A 20,546-nucleotide genomic window follows, 5' to 3' on the forward strand; every position below is an offset into this window, starting at 1 on the left:
GTACTGGTGCCCCCTGTATATAGCCTCGTTATTGTTATTGGGTGGAATGTTAATATTTTTCATAATTTCATCATTAATAAACATTATTTGTTATTGTGTTGTGTTCCCTTTTTTTGTTTAGTTAATTTCATAAATAATGTTTATATATATATATTTTTTTTCTTCTTCTTAAAACTGCACTGTTGTTGAGGGCTTGTAAGTAAGCATTTTTGCGCATGTGACAAATACAATTAGATATTCCACGCCTGGCTGAGTGGCGAATGAAGGGGGTGAACATGACACTCCCCTTTGAGCTGCAGGTCAGCTGTTGGTGGGGGATGGGGTAAGGGGGCTGTCCAGAGAGACGAGAGAGAGAGACCGTGGGGAGGTCATTTTACACACTCACCAAAATGGATTCCTCAGCTTTGTGAGTCCCCCAACTATAAATAGTGAAGCAGGGCCTGCACACTAATGTTCTCCAAAACATACCTGACAAACATCCTTTTGGGATCCGAACATTGTGGACTATGAAAAGGTCTGTGTTGGAGAAAAGGAGTGTGACGCCCCTACTTAATCACTACAGGGTCTTTCCAGTATGTAAAGTGATGTGTGTGTTGACTACATATGCTATATTATCTATAAATACACTCTGAGTTGGAGAGACTGACAGCTACAGACAGCTGCGGGAACTGCTACCGATGTGGACTAGCTAGCTGCCCCATTACCCAACCTCATTTCTCGCTCTCTCTCTCTCTCTCTCACTCTCTGGACTGTACTTTGAAAACAGGCAGTACTGTGCTGTCCTGTTGTGGGGAGCGAGCAGGGATCATACCCTCGTCGTTTTAGAAATATTTCCCACAAAAACATCTACAAGTTGATAGGATGTAAGAGAGGACCAGAGGAGACCCTAACAGATAAAAACAAGATGGCTGCCTTATCAATAGACCCGGTGGAACAGCCAAGGATGTACCAGCAAACCTTGCTTCAGGATGGCCTCTGTGACCTGCTGGAAAACCAGAAGTTTGTAGACTGTGTCCTGAAGATCAAGGACAGAGAGTTCCCGTGCCACCGCTTGGTCCTCGCTGCCTCCAGCCCCTTCTTCAAGGTAATTTGTTGGTGCTGTGTGACTCAGCAAAGTAAAAGCATGACGTTAGCAATTCTTGTGTTGTGGGTAGTGGATTCCCGCTAGGCCAGTGTTTCTGAACTGTTTTTGTGTCAGTGACCGGCAGGCTATACTTCTTCCTCCTTGGAGGGTTACTTACATTACAATTGGCATTGTAGAACTGACTAAGTCAGTGTCAACTTAACATCTATGGGACTGGTCAACAACATCACACATGCCGGTACAGGTCCACAGGCCGGTACAGGACCGGTACAGGTCCACAGGCCGGTACAGGACCACAGGCCGGTACAGGTCCACAGGCCGGTACAGGACCACAGGCCGGTACAGGTCCACAGGCCGGTACAGGACCGGTACAGGTTCACAGGCCGGTACAGGACCATAGGACCGGTACAGGTCAACAGGCCGGTACAGGACCACAGGCCGGTACAGGTCCACAGGCCGGTACAGGACCGGTACAGGTTCACAGGCCGGTACAGGACCACAGGCCGGTACAGGTCCACAGGCCGGTACAGGTCCACAGGCCGGTACAGGACCACAGGACCGGTACAGAACCACAGGCCGGTACAGGTCCACAGGACCGATACAGGTCCACAGGCTGGTACAGGACCGGTACAGGACCACAGGACCGGTACAGGACCATAGGCCGGTACAGTACCACAGGCCGGTAGAGGTCCACAGGCCGGTACAGGACCGGTACAGGTCCACAGGCCGGTACAGTACCACAGGCCGGTACAGGACCACAGGCCGGTACAGGTCCACAGGCCGGTACAGGACCGGTACAGGTCCACAGGCCGGTACAGGACCACAGACCGGTACAGGTCCACAGGCCGGTACAGGACCACAGGCCGGAGTTTGAAAAACACTGCTCTAGGTCATAAATGTATCCACTCACAGCATTGGAGAAAAGCTTCCACTAAATACCACATATGATATAGTAACATCAATCATATTATCATCAATCATGATTGATTGATTGATTGGTTGATTCTTCTTCTTCTTCTTAGGCTATGTTCCTATCCAACCTGGAGGAAGGAGGGAAGAAGGAAATCGTTCTGAAAGACGTGGAGCCTGGCGTCATGGCGATGATACTGCGTTACATCTACACCTCGGACATCAACCTGACAGAGCAGAACGTCCAGGATATCTTCATGGTGGCCAACATGTACCAGATCCCATCCATCTTCTCTGTCTGTGTCTCCTACCTACAGGTACCAGATCCCATCCATCTTCTCTGTCTGTGTCTCCTACCTACAGGTAGCATATGTCTCTATCTCTCTGTCTGTGTCTCCTACCTACAGGTAGCATATGTTTCTATCTCTCTGTCTGTGTCTCCTACCTACAGGTAGCATATGTCTCTATCTCTCTCTCTTTCCATCTTCTCTGTCTGCGTCTCCTACCTACAGGTAGCATATGTCTCTATCTCTCTGTCTGCGTCTCCTACCTACAGGTAGCATATGTCTCTCTCTCTCTGTCTCTCTCTCTTTCCATCTTCTCTGTCTGCGTCTCCTACCTACAGGTAGCATATGTCTCTATCTCTCTGTCTGCGTCTCCTACCTACAGGTAGCATATGTCTCTCTCTCTCTGTCTCTCTCTCTCTTTCCATCTTCTCTGTCTGCGTCTCCTACCTACAGGTAGCATATGTCTCTGTCTCTCTCTCTGTCTGTCTCTTTCTCTCTCTGTCTGCGTCTCCTACCTACAGGTAGCATATGTCTCTATCTCTCTGTCTGCGTCTCCTACCTACAGGTAGCATATGTCTCTATCTCTCTGTCTGCGTCTCCTACCTACAGGTAGCATATGTCTCTGTCTCTCTCTCTCTCTGTCTCTCTCTCTGTCTGTGTCTCCTACCTACAGGTAGCATATGTCTCTATCTCTCTGTCTCTCTCTCTGTCTGTGTCTCCTACCTACAGGTAGCATATGTCTCTCTCTCTCTCTGTCTCTCTCTCTGTCGGTGTCTCCTACCTACAGGTAGCATATGTCTCTATCTCTCTCTCTCTGTCTCTGTCTGTGTCTCCTACCTACAGGTAGCATATGTCTCTATCTCTCTCTCTCTGTCTCTGTCTGTGTCTCCTACCTACAGGTAGCATATGTCTCTCTCTCTCTCTGTCTCTCTCTCTGTCTGCGTCTCCTACCTACAGGTAGCATATGTCTCTCTCTCTCTGTCTGTGTCTCCTACCTACAGGTAGCATATGTCTCTATCTCTCTGTCTGCGTCTCCTACCTACAGGTAGCATATGTCTCTATCTCTCTGTCTCTCTCTCTCTCTGTCTGTGTCTCCTACCTACAGGTAGCATATGTCTCTCTCTCTCTCTGTCTCTCTCTCTGTCTGTGTCTCCTACCTACAGGTAGCATATGTCTCTATCTCTCTCTCTCTGTCTCTGTCTGTGTCTCCTACCTACAGGTAGCATATGTCTCTATCTCTCTGTCTGTGTCTCCTACCTACAGGTAGCATATGTCTCTATCTCTCTCTGTCTGTCTGTCTCTTTCTCTCTGTCTCTCTGTCTCTCTCTCTCTCTGTCTGTCTCTTTCTCTCTGTCTGTCTCTCTCTCTCTGTCTGTCTCTTTCTCTCTGTCTCTCGCGCTCTCTCTCTCTCGCTCTCTCTCTCTCTGTCTCTCTCTCTCTCTCTGTCTCTGTCTCTCTCTCTTGTTCTCTCTCTCTCTTTCCGTCTTCGCTGTCTGCGTCTCATACCTACAGCTAGCATCTGTCTCTGTCTCTCTGTTATCATCATCATCGGGAGAAGCTGGTCATGGGTAAGAGAATAGACCTTGAATAGACCTCGTCTAAGAGAGAGGGGCGAGATTGAACAAGATAAGAACATGTAGGTGATATTAGTATATTTTCCCTGTAGGAGAAGCTGGTGCTGGGGAACTGCTTGGCTATCTTCAGGCTGGGGCTTCTGTTGGACTGTCCCCGCCTGGCTTTCACAGCTAGAGAGTTCATCTGTGAGCGTTACCAGCTCATCGTCAGGGACCAGGATTTTCATCAGGTAACCTAGTGTGTGTGTGTGTGTGTGTGGGGGGAGATATATTTGGGGTATTGTGGTAGCCCTTTACTGCAGTCAAATGACTAGTGGCCTCATGGGTGGAATGTTATTAATATTGTTCATAATTTCATAATTGATACTTTTTTTTATTTTTATCAGCCGAACATCTGGTGTTTCTATGTCAAATGGTTCATATATTTCAGTCTTCTGTGATGTATATAAAGTGTAATATTGTGATGTAAACTCAAAATGTAATACATTTCAACTGTATATCTGACATGGTCCAGGTGTCTTCTTATTTTAAACCCATTACCATGTGTGTGAGGTGTATACTTTTGTTTCAAAGTAGATTTGTTTAACTTAAGACCACTGTACCAAGAAGCACTTCGTGTGACCTTAATTTAGCCCACTGCAGCAAAAATGTTAAAGGAAAAATTTACATGTTTCTGTCTCTGTGACAATTGACAATAAAGTATATTAATTTATCCACCAGCTGGGCCCCAGCGAGCTGGCAGCCATCATCACCTCCGACGCACTCAACGTGGACCGAGAGGAGGTGGGTGGTTGATGGATGGATGGATGGATGGATAGATTGATTTGGGACGTACCCATTAACCTTTTCCCATTCTGGTCCTCTTAACCTGGACATTTAGGTGGTGTTTGAGTCTCTGATGGACTGGGTGGGCTACGACAGAACGGAGAGGGCGAAGGAGCTGCCGGATCTCCTGCACTGCGTCCGCTTTCGCCTGATCCCGGTGGATTACTTCACGGAGAAGGTTGAAAATCACAAGTGGATTCAGGCCAACACGGAGGTCAAGAAAGAGCTGCAGCTGATCAAAGACGCCCACGTAGGAAGACTCCCAGAGGTCCAGAGGTCAAGGAACAGGAAGTCCAAGATGGCAGGTGACAAGGAAGATGAAGAAGACTCTGATGATGAGCAAGGTCTGCTTCCGGGGATTTTGAACAATAACCCTCGGTTCGGGATGTTTGAGACAGACCTGATCCTTATGATCAGTGACACGGGGAGCGTAGCGTACGACCCGGTGGGGAACGAGTGTTTCGTGGCATCTGAGTCGACAGAGATCCCTAAGAACCACTGCAGTCTGGTAACCAAGGAGAACCAGGTGTTTGTGGCTGGAGGATTCCTCTTCAACGAGGACAACAAGGAAGAACCACTCAGCTCCTACTTCCTACAGGTATGTCTCTCTGCTATTAATAAACATTAGTCAGGTATGGCTCTCTGCTATTAATAAACATTAGTCAGGTATGTCTCTCTGGTATTATTAAACATTAGTCAGGTATGTCTCTCTGCTATTAATAAACATTAGTCAGGTATGTCTCTCTGCTATTAATAAACATTAGTCAGGTATGTCTCTCTGCTATTAATAAACATTAGTCAGGTATGTCTCTCTGGTATTATTAAACATTAGTCAGGTATGTCTCTCTGCTATTAATAAACATTAGTCAGGTATGTCTCTCTGCTATTAATAAACATTAGTCAGGTATGTCTCTCTGGTATTAATAAACATTAGTCAGGTATGTCTCTCTGGTATTATTAAACATTAGTCAGGTATGTCTCTCTGGTATTGTTAAACATTAGTCAGGTATGTCTCTCTGCTATTATTAAACATTAGTCAGGTATGGCTCTCTGCTATTATTAAACGTTAGTCAGGTATGTCTCTCTGGTATTGTTAAACATTAGTCAGGTATGTCTCTCTGCTATTATTAAACATTAGTCAGGTATGTCTCTCTGCTATTAATAAACATTAGTCAGGTATGTCTCTGCTATTATTAAACATTAGTCAGGTATGGCTCTCTGCTATTATTAAACATTAGTCAGGTATGTCTCTCTGGTATTATTAAACATTAGTCAGGTATGTCTCTCTGCTATTATTAAACATTAGTCAGGTATGGCTCTCTGCTATTATTAAACATTAGTCAGGTATGGCTCTCTGCTATTATTAAACATTAGTCAGGTGTGGCTCTCTGCTATTATTAAACATTAGTCAGGTATGGCTCTCTGCTATTATTAAACATTAGTCAGGTATGGCTCTCTGCTATTATTAAACATTAGTCAGGTATGGCTCTCTGCATGGTCTGGTGGTGATTAACATTCAGACAGACTGTTGGCCATCTTCATTATGTGCTTTGCTGACATTTTGGTTGTTATAACAGATGTTCATAACATTCACTGTCACCAAACTCCCTGTGCCAGAGAGATACTTAGACTTACTACCAGAGAGATACTTAGACTTACTACCAGAGATACTTTGACTTACTACCAGAGAGATACTTAGACTTACTACCAGAGAGAAACTTAGACTTACTACCAGAGAGATACTTAGACTTACTACCAGAGATACTTAGACTTACTACCAGAGAGATACTTAGACTTACTACCAGAGAGATACTTAGACTTACTACCAGAGATACTTAGACTTACTACCAGAGATACTTAGACTTACTACCAGAGATACTTAGACTTGCTACCAGAGAGATACTTAGACTTACTACCAGAGAGATACTTAGACTTACTACCAGAGATACTTAGACTTACTACCAGAGATACTTAGACTTACTACCAGAGATACTTAGACTTACTACCAGAGATATACTTAGACTTACTACCAGAGAGATACTTAGACTTACTACCAGAGAGATACTTAGACTTACTACCAGAGATACTTAGACTTACTACCAGAGATACTTAGACTTACTACCAGAGAGATACTTAGACTTACTACCAGAGATACTTAGACTTACTACCAGAGATACTTAGACTTACTACCAGAGAGATACTTAGACTTACTACCAGAGAGATACTTAGACTTACTACCAGCGATACTTAGACTTACTACCAGAGAGATACTTAGACTTACTACCAGAGATACTTAGACTTACTACCAGAGATACTTAGACTTACTACCAGAGATACTTAGACTTACTACCAGAGATATACTTTGACTTACTACCAGAGAGATACTTAGACTTACTACCAGAGAGATACTTAGACTTACTACCAGAGATACTTAGACTTACTACCAGAGATACTTAGACTTACTACCAGAGATACTTAGACTTACTACCAGAGAGATACTTAGACTTACTACCAGAGAGATACTTAGACTTACTTCCAGAGAGATACTTAGACTTACTACCAGAGATACTTAGACTTACTACCAGAGATACTTAGACTTACTACCAGAGATACTTAGACTTACTACCAGAGAGATACTTAGACTTACTACCAGAGAGATACTTAGACTTAATACCAGAGATACTTAGACTTACTACCAGAGAGATACTTAGACTTACTACCAGAGAGATACTTAGACTTACTACCAGAGAGATACTTAGACTTACTACCAGAGAGATACTTAGACTTACTACCAGAGAGATAATTTGACTAACTACCAGAGATACTTAGACTTACTACAAGAGAGATACTTAGACTTACTACCAGAGATACTTTGACTTACTACCAGAGAGATTATTTGACTTACTACCAGAGATACTTTGATTTACTACCAGAGAGATTATTTGACTTACTACCAGAGATACTTTGATTTACTACCAGAGAGATTATTTGACTTACTACCAGAGAGATACTTTGACTTACTACCAGAGATACTTTGATTTACTACCAGAGAGATTATTTGACTTACTACCAGAGATACTTTGATTTCCTACCAGAGAGATTATTTGACTTACTACCAGAGAGATTATTTGACTTACTACCAGAGAGATACTTTGACTTACTATAAGCAGAATGATATGAACTATTATGCCATTGATAAACCATTCTGGTATCTTTCTCTCTCCTCCAGTTTGACCCTATGAGCGGAGAGTGGCTGGGGATGCCCTCACTGCCAAGCCCTCGCTGCCTGTTTGGGCTGACTGAAGCAGAAAACTCCATCTTTGTTGTGGGCGGCAAGGAAATGAAAGAGGGAGAACACGTTCTAGACTCTGTCATGATCTATGACAGACAGTGAGTACAGTACAGGGACTCTGTCACGCAGTACAGGGACTTTTTTTCTGTCTCTACCTCTCTCTCTCTCTTTCTCTCACTCTCTGTATCTCTCTCACTCTCTCTAGCTTTCTGTCAATGGTAAAGACAGATGAGAGACAATTTATAAAACAATGTTTAATTGTTGGTTCTATGTTATGTTCTACAGGTCATTTAAATGGGGCGAGTCAGACCCTCTTCCATACACAGTCTATGGTCATGGAACTGTCTCACACAATGGCCTTGTCTATGTCATAGGAGGAAAGGCAGAGAGCAAGTAAGTCACACTTTTGAAGATTGTATGCTGTCCCCTATTCATGGTTTGCATGTTTAGTCACAATATTGTTTTGAATGTTTGTTTTGTAACTAAAGCCCAACTTTGCATTCTACTCAATGTATCGTCAATGAGCGCCGATGGACATTTCATGTAAACTGCATTACAGTGGCTTGGAAATACAATGTCAATTGAAAGGGAGGCCAATTTTTAGTAGGAAAACCTTTTGTCATCATGTTGATGTCGCCAGATTGATTTTGGATGCAGTATAACGTTAGCTAGTTAGTTATTTTTTGACAACATTGCCATTTATCTAAAGTAAATTTGACGACATGATAATGCTGGCAAAGTTGCTTCGTACTAAACATTTGACTACTTTTGCAATGCCAGACACAATAGTGTAATTTAGAGTCGTGATAAATACAGAACGACTGGGTTTATCAATACTTTAGGGCACCACTGTTACACCGACGGTAGAGGGCGCCATGAGAATGTTCATAACAGTGGCATGACGCGACCGAGTGATGGAGGCCCTGCGGGTTCTGATTCATAAGAGGTACCTGGATATGAAGAGGTACCTGGATATGAAGTGTTACCTGGATATGAAGTGTTACCTGGATATGAAGTGTTACCTGGATATGAAGTGGTACCTGGATATGAAGAGGTACCTGGATATGAAGTGGTACCTGGATATGAAGTGTTACCTGGATATGAAGTGTTACCTGGATATGAAGAGGTACCTGGATATGAAGAGGTACCTGGATATGAAGTGGTACCTGGATTAGAAGTGTTACCTGGATATGAAGTGTTACCTGGATATGAAGAGGTACCTGGATATGAAGTGGTACCTGGATATGAAGAGGTACCTGGATATGAAGTGTTACCTGGATATGAAGAGGTACCTGGATATGAAGAGGTACCTGGATATGAAGTGTTACCTGGATATGAAGTGTTACCTGGATATGAAGTGTTACCTGGATATGAAGTGTTACCTGGATATGAAGAGGTACCTGGATATGAAGAGGTACCTGGATATGAAGTGTTACCTGGATATGAAATGTTACCTGGATATGAAGAGGTACCTGGATATGAAGTGTTACCTGGATATGAAATGTTACCTGGATATGAAGAGGTACCTGAATATGAAGTGTTACCTGGATATGAAGAGGTACCTGGATATGAAGTGTTACCTGGATATGAAGAGGTACCTGGATATGAAGAGGTACCTGGATATGAAGTGTTACCTGGATATGAAATGTTACCTGGATATGAAGAGGTACCTGGATATGAAGAGGTACCTGGATATGAAGTGTTACCTGGATATGAAGTGTTACCTGGATATGAAGTGGTACCTGGATATGAAGTGTTACCTGGATATGAAGAGGTACCTGGATATGAAGAGGTACCTGGACCTGAAGTGTTACCTGGATATGAAATGTTACCTGGATATGAAGAGGTACCTGGATATGAAGAGGTACCTGGATATGAAGTGTTACCTGGATATGAAGTGTTACCTGGATATGACGTGTTACCTGAATATGAAGTGTTACCTGGATATGAAGAGGTACCTGGATATGAAGTGTTACCTGGATATGAAGAGGTACCTGGATATGAAGAGGTACCTGGATATGAAGTGTTACCTGGATATGAAGTGTTACCTGGATATGAAGAGGTACCTGGATATGAAGAGGTACCTGGATATGAAGTGTTACCTGAATATGAAGAGGTACCTGGATATGAAGAGGTACCTGGATATGAAATGTTACCTGGATATGAAGTGTTACCTGGATATGAAGAGGTACCTGGATATGAAGAGGTACCTGGATATGAAGAGGTACCTGGATATGAAGTGTTACCTGGATATGAAGAGGTACCTGGATATGAAGTGTTACCTGGATATGAAGTGTTACCTGGATATGAAGTGGTACCTGGATATGAAGAGGTACCTGGATATGAAGTGTTACCTGGATATGAAGTGTTACCTGGATATGAAGTGTTACCTGGATATGAAGTGTTACCTGGATATGAAGAGGTACCTGGATATGAAGTGTTACCTGGATATGAAGAGGTACCTGGATATGAAGAGGTACCTGGATATGAAGTGGTACCTGGATATGAAGTGTTACCTAACTGGCCATGTAGAAGCTGCTTGGGTGTCTACAATCATAGCCACAGGAAGTAGTTAGGGGTGTGTGCTGCGATATGGCAAATTGGGGTGTACTTCTACACAATTAAAAACTCTCAAATGCTATTTGGAGAATAGCAAAAAAATAATATATATATATATACCCACAGACATTAATTATCTTCGCAACATTAGGTTTATGTTAGGTTTAAAGTGAGGTGACCAGATTTCTGATATTTATACCGGGGACATTTCCAGTTCGGCGGTCAATATATCATTAAAATATCCAATGTTATTATCTATGAAATTAAAAAAGGGGACAATTCCGGTTTCATGTATTTAGTCTAACAGGCACACTGTGACAGAGAAAACAACTATATTACAGAAACACTACAGACAAGACAGAACTGTCCGATCTGATCAGCCAGTCAGTGGTCCTGGTAGTCTGGGTAGAATACGAGCAGAAGAGAACATGAGCAAAATTAGAAAAACAGACAATAGTATATGTGAAATACTTAACAACATAGTAAATAAGATGATGATGTGATTGGTAACTACTATAATATACTTATACCAACCTAATCTGTATATTTCTCAGAAGAATGTATCTTCTTCAGGATTGCTCTGTCTTTGGCCAGCTTCTCCATGAACTCCTGGCAGGTTGAAGTTGGTCTTCACAATAAGCAGGGCCTTGATGGTAGGATCAGTGAACCTATTTCTTGCTGCTGTCCATACATCATTCATTTGGGAGAACACTCTCTCGACTGGTGCATTACTTCCAGGTACGCACATGACAACAGACACTAATCTAGCCAGGTTAGTGTGTGGGATGTCGTTCTCTTTGAAGTGGGAAACCACCGTGGTCCATCTCTGACTAAGTGGTGTCTCAGATGTTTTCCATTCTTCAAGTGATTCCCCCCTTTAGGAACTCTTGCAGGACAGTAACCTCGTCACACAATGCATCCTCATTGATGGTCACATTGGGGCATTTTTCCTGCAGTGTGCCTGCTGCCTTCTGGATCTCTTCACGCTGAGGTTGCCTTTTTAAAAGGAGACCATGTAAATATTTTAGATTATCTGTGTGCTTTCCCCATGCTTGCAAGTAGTTCACAGCCATAGTGAAGAATGATTAGGATGTTTTGAGAAAGCTCTCTTTAGACATGGCTCCATTTTCCTCTAGCTCTCTCAGAAGTCCTCTGACCAAAACTGGAATAAAGTTGTCATCACGTCTTGCAGTCAATTTTGCCTCAACGTTTCTCAGAATTGCAGCAGACTCCACAGCACAGTGGTCCTGGCCTGCAAGCATCTTGATCGTGTCACTGAATACGTCAGGTTTCCATGGACAAAGGCCAGCCAAAGTTCAGTCAGTGGATCTTCGAACATTGTTCGCAGGACAACAGGGCATTTGTCTTCAGAAAGAAAAAAAGATTTCAAACGGCACATACATTTTCAGCACTCTTTCTAGAGCAGGGAGCATGGACATCCAGCTGTGGACATCCAGCTGTGGACATCCAGCTGTGGACATCCAGCTGTGGACATCCAGCTGTGGACATCCAGCTGTGGACATCCAGCTGTGGACATCCAGCTGTGGACAGCCAGCGAACATTGCTGTGTCCTAAAATGTTATGGTTCTCCTGGCCAACAAACTCACAAAAGCTCTTCAGTCTTTTTACTCTGACAGTGAAAATATCCAAATATCTTTGTGGGCAGGTACTCAACATCAAGAAGAATCTTTTCCAAAGCTGTTCTGGCTGTGTTATGAATGATGTGGGCAGGACAACCTAAGCCAATCACCTCCCGCTGCAGAGCATTTTTAACTTTGGTATGGACATTGACCCTCCCCAGCCTATTCAGTCCTCCAAAGTTGGTATTTGTGTTGTCGGCAGAGAATGCCACGACTTTGTTTTGCAGGTTACATTTTTGGATGACCACCAGCACCTCAGCTGCAATTTCCTCTGCTGTTTCTCCTTTCAATTCAACAAAATCATGCAGTTTTGTTTCCACAGATGTGTTGCCACCATATATCTTACAATATCTGACTACTATTGGCAGCAGCTTTACATGTCCGTGATTGGACGCATCAATGGACAGGGACACAAATTCAACCTGGTCTAGGTCCTGTGTTACCAAAGTAGTTACCCATGTTGCTAACACGTTACTCACTATGGCTTCACATTTTGTCCTAGCACATGTTAACTTCGGCTCATAAAGCTTCCGTGTCAGATGTGCTGTGCAGTCCATAGATTGTTAACTATGATTGTGTCGCATGGTGTGGTATTCAGAGACACCCTCCTGCACAGCTAAATCATAATCTTCTTGGGAAGGCTCTACCTTCATGAATAATGTGGTGGCAGAGGGCATACCAACACGGCCAATCAGAGAGGCTTTATGCTTTTTCGTCTGTTGATGTTCTACCACTGCCGTTCTTCCCCCGCTGCCAATTGAAAAAGAGGAATTACAAAGGGTGCAGTGAACCATTCTATCGTCTTGACCTGAGCGTATAAATGGAAATTCTCTCATGTTGTCATCAAAATGGCATTTTACGTTTCTTGGAAAGAGCCATTGTACCTCCTCTGTCTGCTCTTCTTCACTCTCCTTGTGTCACTCTTCTTCACTCTCTTAACTTTTTCTTCTCCTCCAATCTTTCTCCTCGTCTTTTCTTCACTCGTCTTCCTGCTCTTCCTTCCTTTCCTTCTCTTTACCTTTCCACCTCACTCTTCCACACTCTCCTCGGTTCACAATTTTTACTCGCTGAGGTGCGTGTCACCAGTCCGGTACCCCCTGTGCCGGCTCCACGCACCAGGCCTCCAGTGCGCCTCCCCAGTCCGGTACGTCCTGTATCTGCTCCACGCACCAGGCCTCCAGTGCGCCTCCCCAGTCCGGTACGTCCTGTGCCTGCTCCCCGCACTCGCCCTGAAGTGCGTGTCACCAGTCCGGTACGTCCTGTATCTGCTCCACGCACCAGGCTTCCAGTGTGCCTCCCCAGTCCGGTACGTCCTGTACCTGCTCCACGCACTAGGCCTCCAATGCACATTCCCAGTCCGGAGCTTCCGGCGACGGTCCCCAGTCCGGAGCCTCCTGCGACGGTCCCTTGTCTGGAACCTCCTGCGACGTCCACAGTCCGGAGCTCCCTGCGACGGTCCTCAGTCCTGAGCTTCCGGTCGACGGTCCCCAGTCCGGAGCCTCCTGCGACGGTCCCCTGTCCGGAACCTCCTGCGACGGTCCCCTGTCCGGAACCTCCTGCGATGGTCCCCTGTCCGGAACCTCCTGCGACGGTCCCCTGTCCGGAACCTCCTGCGACGGTCCACAGTCCGGAACCTCCTGCGACGGTCCACAGTCCGGAACCTCCTGCGACGGTCCACAGTCCGGAACCTCCTGCGACGGTCCACAGTCCGGAACCTCCTGCGACGGTCCACAGTCCGGAACCTCCTGCGACGGTCCACAGTCCGGAACCTCCAGCGACGGTCCACAGTCCGGAACCTCCTGCGACGGTCCACAGTCCGGAACCTCCAGCCAGTCCCGCTCCATGGCAGGAGCCTTCCTCTGTACTGGTGCCCAGTCCAGGCACGGCGTCCAACCCAGCTCCATGGCCGGAGCCCCCCTTGGCGCCGATGCCCAGTCCAGGCACGGCGTTCAGCCCGGCGCCATGGCCGAATCCGAGGTCTGGGCGGGGGCTACAACCTGCCCCGGAGCCGCCACCGACACGAATCACCCCCCCCCCCCCTACCCTCCCCAGTTGGTTTCAGATTTTGCGGCCGGAGTTCGCACCTTTGGGGGGGGGGGGGGGGGGGGGGGGTATTGTCACGCCCTGACCATGGAGAGCCCTTGGTTCTCTATGGTGTTGTAGAACAGGGTGTGACTAGGGGGTGTTCTAGGTTTATTATCTCTATGTTGGTGCTCTTGGTATGGTTCCCAATTAGAGGCAGCTGAGGTTCGTTGTCTCTAATTGGGGATCATACTTAAGGGTTCCCTGTTTTCACCTGCTGTGTGGGATATTGTTTTGAGTTAGTGCATGCAGCACCTCTGAAGTCACGGTTCGTTGTTTTTTTTGGTTTTGTTTGGAAGTTTCGCTTATATAAATATGTGGAACTTTAATCACGCTGCGCCTTGATCCGTCTCTCCACACGACCGTGACACAGGTAGGCTACAGGTAGGGATTAGGGATGCGGGCAGAGGATAATGATGTAGGCCTACAGCAAGAAGTTGAAAAAGTTAGCCCAACGAGGTAATCATTCATTATTTACATGATCTATTATATCATTCTGTCACTGCATGACAATGCACATTTGTTATAGCCTACAATTGTTATTGTCTTTGAAGCCAAAAACAAGACATGTATTTTGGTGAAATGTTCTGAAGTTGTTCAGTTGTGTTTATTTTCATACCAATAGGCCTACATATAACCAACATTGCACTAGCTTCCTGGGCGAATTAATTAAAATATCAATTAGGCTTACAGCTATAACAGCCTATATTTAATAAATTAAAACCACAATTAGGCTTACAGCTATTATAACCTATATTTAATAGCAATAAAACAACTTTTGGTTTCGAATGGCCATCAAAAAGGAGGGCTCCCCACTTCCCACTTCCCAATTCAATGAACCCCTTGGCTATCAGATAACAACAAGGTTTACGAGGACAAATTCAAATGCCGATATCAAATTAAAAGCAGTCGGCAGCCGATAATCAAATAAAATCTATATTTTTTTATTACATTTTTTTTCTTCTTCTGATTTCTCAGGTGGTGCTCAGCACCCCTACTTCCTGTCTAAAACTCCACAAAATATGAGTTCTGGTAGAATGTTACTGTATCGTATTGCTCTCTATAGGAAGTGCATACTTAGAGTGTGTGTCCACAAGCCCACTAAGTTTATATACTGTGTTTTATCCCCTAGGAAGTGCATACGGAGGGTGTCTGTCTACAATCCCACAAAGTTTGAGTGGAAGGAGCTAGCTCCTATGAAGCTGGCTCGTTCTCTGTTCGCTGTGACGGTCCACAATGACCAGATCTACGTGGCCACGGGCGTTACAGACACAGGACTCACCAGCACTGTAGAGGTCTATGACATCGCTACAAACAAGTAAGGGCTCTTTTCAATCCACCTCGCGGAAGTTCAGCTTTAAAGGCGTGATTTGAAATTTGAACGGCAATGTCCCCTCTTTAGAGAAGAATGCATTCTGGGAAAAACGCTGCACATGTCGGCTCAATTGGAAATTACCTTTTTACGTTTCTAATGTGGAAAAGCTTGATTGTTTATTCTTTTGTTTCATGTTATTAATTCATGAGGTGATGTAATAGACTATGGTTTGAACCCTGGTTATTACAAGACTATGTAAGCCTACTGAACTAAAGCCTGGACATTACCTCAGGGAAGCTAACACAAACCATTGGACACACACAGGGTTCAATTAACGTTGTTTCCACGTCATTTTAATGAATTTGCTCAGTGGGAAGTATTTTGGTTTCAGGCAAGGTTATTTATTACACGAGCATGGTTCACAGAACTGCCTGGGTTACATTTAGTACATGTTGTTATAATGTGTGTTTCAATGTGTGTTTTAATGTGTATGCTGTTATTTTATTATAATGTGTGTTTTAATGTGTGTTTTAATGTGTATGCTGTTATTTTATTATAATGTGTGTTTTAATGTGTATGCTGTTATTTTATTATAATGTGTGTTTTAATGTGTATGCTGTTATTTTATTATAATGTGTGTTTTAATGTGTGTTTTAATGTGTGTGCTGTTTATTATAATGTGTGTGTTTTAACGTCTGTTTTAATGTGTGTGCTGTTTATTATAATGTGTGTGTTTTAATGTGTGTTTTAATGTGTATGCTGTTATTTTATTATAATGTGTGTTTTAATGTGTGTTTTAATGTGTATGCTGTTATTTTATTATAATGTGTGTTTTAATGTGTATGCTGTTATTTTATTATAATGTGTGTTTTAATGTGTGTTTTAATGTGTATGCTGTTATTTTATTATAATGTGTGTTATAATGTGTGTTTTAATGTGTATGCTGTTATTTTATTATAATGTGTGTTTTAATGTGTGTTTTTAATGTGTATGCTGTTATTTTATTATAATGTGTGTGTTTTAATGTGTGTATGCTGTTTATTATAATGTGTGTGTTTTAATGTGTGTTTTAATGTGTGTTATAATGTATGTTATAATGTGTGTGTTTTAATGTGTGTTTTAATGTGTGTGCTGTTTATTATAATGTGTGTGTTTTAATGTGTGTTTTAATGTGTGTTATAATGTATGTTATAATGTGTGTGTTTTAACGTGTGTTTTAATGTGTGTGCTGTTTATTATAATGTGTGTGTTTTAATGTGTGTTATAATGTGTGTGTTTTAATGTGTGTGCTGTTTATTATAATGTGTGTGTTTTAATGTGTGTTTTAACGTGTGTTTTAATGTGTGTGCTGTTTATTATAATGTGTGTGTTTTAATGTGTGTTTTAATGTGTGTGCTGTTTATTATAATGTGTGTGTTTTAATGTGTGTGTTTTAATGTGTGTTATAATGTGTGTGTTTTAATGTGTGTTATAATGTGTGTGTTTTAATGTGTGTGTTTTAATGTGTGTTATAATGTGTGTTATAATGTGTGTGTTTTAATGTGTGTTATAATGTGTGTGTTTTAATGTGTGTTATAATGTGTGTGTTTTAATGTGTGTTATAATGTGTGTGTTTTAATGTGTGTGTTTTAATGTGTGTGCTGTTTATTATAATGTGTGTGTTTTAATGTGTGTGTGTGCTGTGTTCCAGGTGGTCAGAGTTCGTAGAGTTCCCCCAGGAGCGTAGCTCCATGAACATGATCAGCATGGGGGCATGTCTGTACGCTGTGGGGGGCTTCGCCATGATGCCCAGCGAGATCAGCGACGAGCCACAGCCCACTGAGATGAACGACATCTGGAGGTCATTTCTATCATATCTTATAAAGCATTCGTACACACTACATAGTGCATTCATAAAGCACTGCGTACGGTTGATGTCCACAACCCACTGAGATGAACGACATCTGGATGTTAGTGCTATAGCAACTTATAAAGGCTTTATAGAGCATTTATTAAGTCTTATAAACGCTTCATAGATCATTCATAGGCACTACATCAGTTGTTTTTTAAACCTCCGGGACTCTCAGATAGTTAACATTGTTGTATCCTTGAACTATTCTCGGTTAACCCATAACTAAAATATTGCATCATCTGGTCAGATGCTCAGTCAGAGGCTAAAGTATCAATTTATGTTTACGAGAGATTGGCCCTGAACGACCTCACCTGATTCACGTACCTGATTCACGTACCTGATTCACGTACCTGATTCACATACCTGATTCACTTACCTGATTACCTGATTCACGTACCTGATTCACGTACCTGATTCACGTACCTGATTCACGTACCTGATTGACGTACCTGATTCACGTACCTGATTCACGTACCTGATTCACGTACCTGATTCACGTACCTGATTCACGTACCTGATTCACGTACCTGATTCACATACCTGATTCACGTACCTGATTCACGTACCTGATTCACGTACCTGATTCACATACCTGATTCACATACCTGATGCACTTGATGATTAGTTGACAGGTTGAATCAGGTGTGCTAGCTGTGCAATAGTTCAAATACATAGAATGGCTTGTTTGAAAACCCCTGCTGTAGATGAACCACAGATGAACGACATCCGGAGGTCAGTTATATAACAGCTTAAAAAGGCTTCATAGATCATTCATAAGCACTACACTGAGATGCACAACACAGTTATAGTAACTGTTGTAATAATAAACAATTCCCATTAACCATTAAGGGCAACATTGGCTGAACGTACGTCATTATTACTAGTTATAGCCACTGGGAATGCATGTAACGGATGTGAAATGGCTAGCTAGTTAGCGGTGGTGCGCGCTAATAGCGTTTCAATCGGTTACGTCACTCGCTTTGAGACCTTGAAGTAGTTGTATCCCCTTGCTCTGCAATGGCCGCGGGCTTTTGTGGAGCGATGGGTAACGATGCTTCGTGGGTGACTGTTGTTGATGTGTGCAGAGGGTCCCTGGTTCGCGCCCGGGTGAGGGGGCGAGGGGACGGACTAAAATTAAACTGTTACATGAACTCAATTAAAAGTTCTTCATCTAAAAATGAGTTGGGGGCTGCTGGATCCGTGTAGAAAATCCACAGACGATGAACAATGCATTTTCCCCCTTTCCCCACAGATTTGAGGAGGACTGCTGGAACGGGATTTTGAGAGAGATCAGCTATGCTGCAGGTGCCACGATTCTCGCTGTAAAGCTCAATACACTTCGTCTCACCAAGATGTGATCAGCTCTATAAAGAACGCTGGAGGAGTTTCTCAAACCTAGAATCACGTGTGTTAGAGCAGGGCTGGAGCAAAAGCCTCGACACCCCCAGTCACTCTCCAGCAGGACGGTTGGCTACTCTACTCTCTTCTAATGGCAAGGAGCCCCTTCAAATGATATGAAAGTTGTCTTTATTCTACTGTATCAAAATTAACAATTAGTCTATTTGAACTGGAGCTACGAGTAATTGTTTTGACAGTTAGTTAGACGATTTGTATATTACTTTTGTTTTTGTAACATGCTGGTTTTCTTTATTGCTTAATTAATTAAATTAAATTTATTTGTATGAAGCACAAATAAAGATAATTAAAAGTAATGGGAAAAAAAGGCTATCATTTATTTTCACTCCTGAAGCTATGTACAGTTGAAGTCGGGAAGTTTAAATACACCTTAGCCAAATACATTTAAACTATTTTTATTTGTTTTATTTTCAATGTTGTTTAAAGGCACAGTCAACTTAGTGTATGTAAACTTCTGACCCACTGGAATTGTGATACGGTGAATTATAAGTTAAATAATCTGTCTGAAAACAATTTTTGGAGAAATTACTTGTGTCATGCACAAAGTAGATGTCCTAACCGACTTGACAAAACTATAATTTGTTAAGAAATTTGTGGAGTGGTTGAAAAACGAGTTTTAATGACTTCAACCTAAGTGTATGTAAACTTCCGACTTCAACTGTATCTATCTATACCTTTAACTGTAATTGAACATAATTAGAACTACTGTAAAAACAATAATCAAGTGAAAGTCTACCATCCTTATTTCAATAGCAAAACACTAGAGGGCGCTAAGACCCCATTAAACGATACAAGGCAGTAAATACACATCGAGTGGAAATGGAAGCAACTCCTGAAAGTACAAAGAACCCGCAGTCCATATAAATGTACCAAGCCTTTTAGACAGATGTTGTTTGAATGCCAGCATGGATGAACTCAGTGCAAAATGTTGTACTCTACAAATAAAATGAACATTAAAATCCCATTAGAAACCGTAGGAAGGTTTTCATTCACCAAAATGTATCCCTATTGAGGTACCAAACAAGTATACTTCTGGCTGTGGAATAGTACAGCTGGACAATGGGTGTCCTTGATTTTTTTTCTTCTTGCATCCTTTCACTATATTTTCAAAGAGATTTGTATGTACTTACACCGTATCCAGACAGAATCCAGGCATACGTTTTCGATAGGTTAAACAGAAACAGATAAACTCCACGACTACTACAGGGCGCATTTCACACTGTCAAAAGCAATGACCTCCCTGACCACCCCCCCCCCCCCCCCCCCCCCCCCCGATGCAGAATGCAGATCAATGTGGATGCAACAGTCTAACGTGAACCGCCCTTGTTCGAAGATAGAAGATGGTCATTCAGATGAGTAGCCTACTGAGTCAGTCTGTCCCTTACTTCACTACCCATTCATATCGTCTCCCAGGGTTTTACACATAGTGGGAGATTGATGGTCCACTCATTCTACCACTGTGTTTCACCAGAGACGGTCAGGGATTTTTATTGAGGTTCGAACAATCAACGTGTAATGTGTGTACGGTGTTATTTACGGCCACCAGAGCAGAGGCTGGGAATAACGTTCCTCTTTTAACAGATAAGATGAACTCATAGACCACAGTTCAGCAGATCATTCAGGAGATAAGAGACAGACATGGGGTGGAACAGAGCAGTCATCTTCCTCTGTC

At 43.0% G+C, this 20,546-nt stretch overlaps 1 protein-coding gene across 1 annotated transcript; it reads left to right on the forward strand.

The window, feature by feature from the left end:
- The first annotated feature begins 380 nt into the window (after positions 1 to 380).
- klhl40a (kelch-like family member 40a) lies at positions 381 to 19,141 on the forward strand. The gene is made up of 10 exons (XM_055865862.1): positions 381 to 1,084; positions 2,107 to 2,310; positions 3,947 to 4,084; positions 4,575 to 4,637; positions 4,735 to 5,277; positions 7,909 to 8,069; positions 8,257 to 8,364; positions 15,385 to 15,570; positions 17,258 to 17,407; positions 18,711 to 19,141. Exons 1-10 carry the CDS (start codon positions 905 to 907, stop codon positions 18,814 to 18,816), a joined length of 1,839 nt encoding a protein of 612 aa, XP_055721837.1. The 5' UTR covers positions 381 to 904; the 3' UTR covers positions 18,817 to 19,141.
- The last annotated feature ends 1,405 nt before the right edge of the window (positions 19,142 to 20,546 follow it).

The sequence above is a fragment of the Salvelinus fontinalis genome, chromosome 17, assembly GCF_029448725.1.
Source record: "Salvelinus fontinalis isolate EN_2023a chromosome 17, ASM2944872v1, whole genome shotgun sequence".
In the NCBI taxonomy this organism is placed as follows: domain Eukaryota; kingdom Metazoa; phylum Chordata; class Actinopteri; order Salmoniformes; family Salmonidae; genus Salvelinus; species Salvelinus fontinalis.

Excerpts from the sequence above, each read along its gene's own strand:
- klhl40a (XM_055865862.1), top strand. The coding sequence starts at position 905 with ATGGCTGCCTTATCAATAGACCCGGTGGAACAGCCAAGGATGTACCAG. Across the intron at positions 2,311-3,946 it reads TCTGTGTCTCCTACCTACAG|GAGAAGCTGGTGCTGGGGAA; the intron begins GTACCAGATCCC and ends TTTTCCCTGTAG. Across the intron at positions 5,278-7,908 it reads TCAGCTCCTACTTCCTACAG|TTTGACCCTATGAGCGGAGA; the intron begins GTATGTCTCTCT and ends TCTCTCCTCCAG.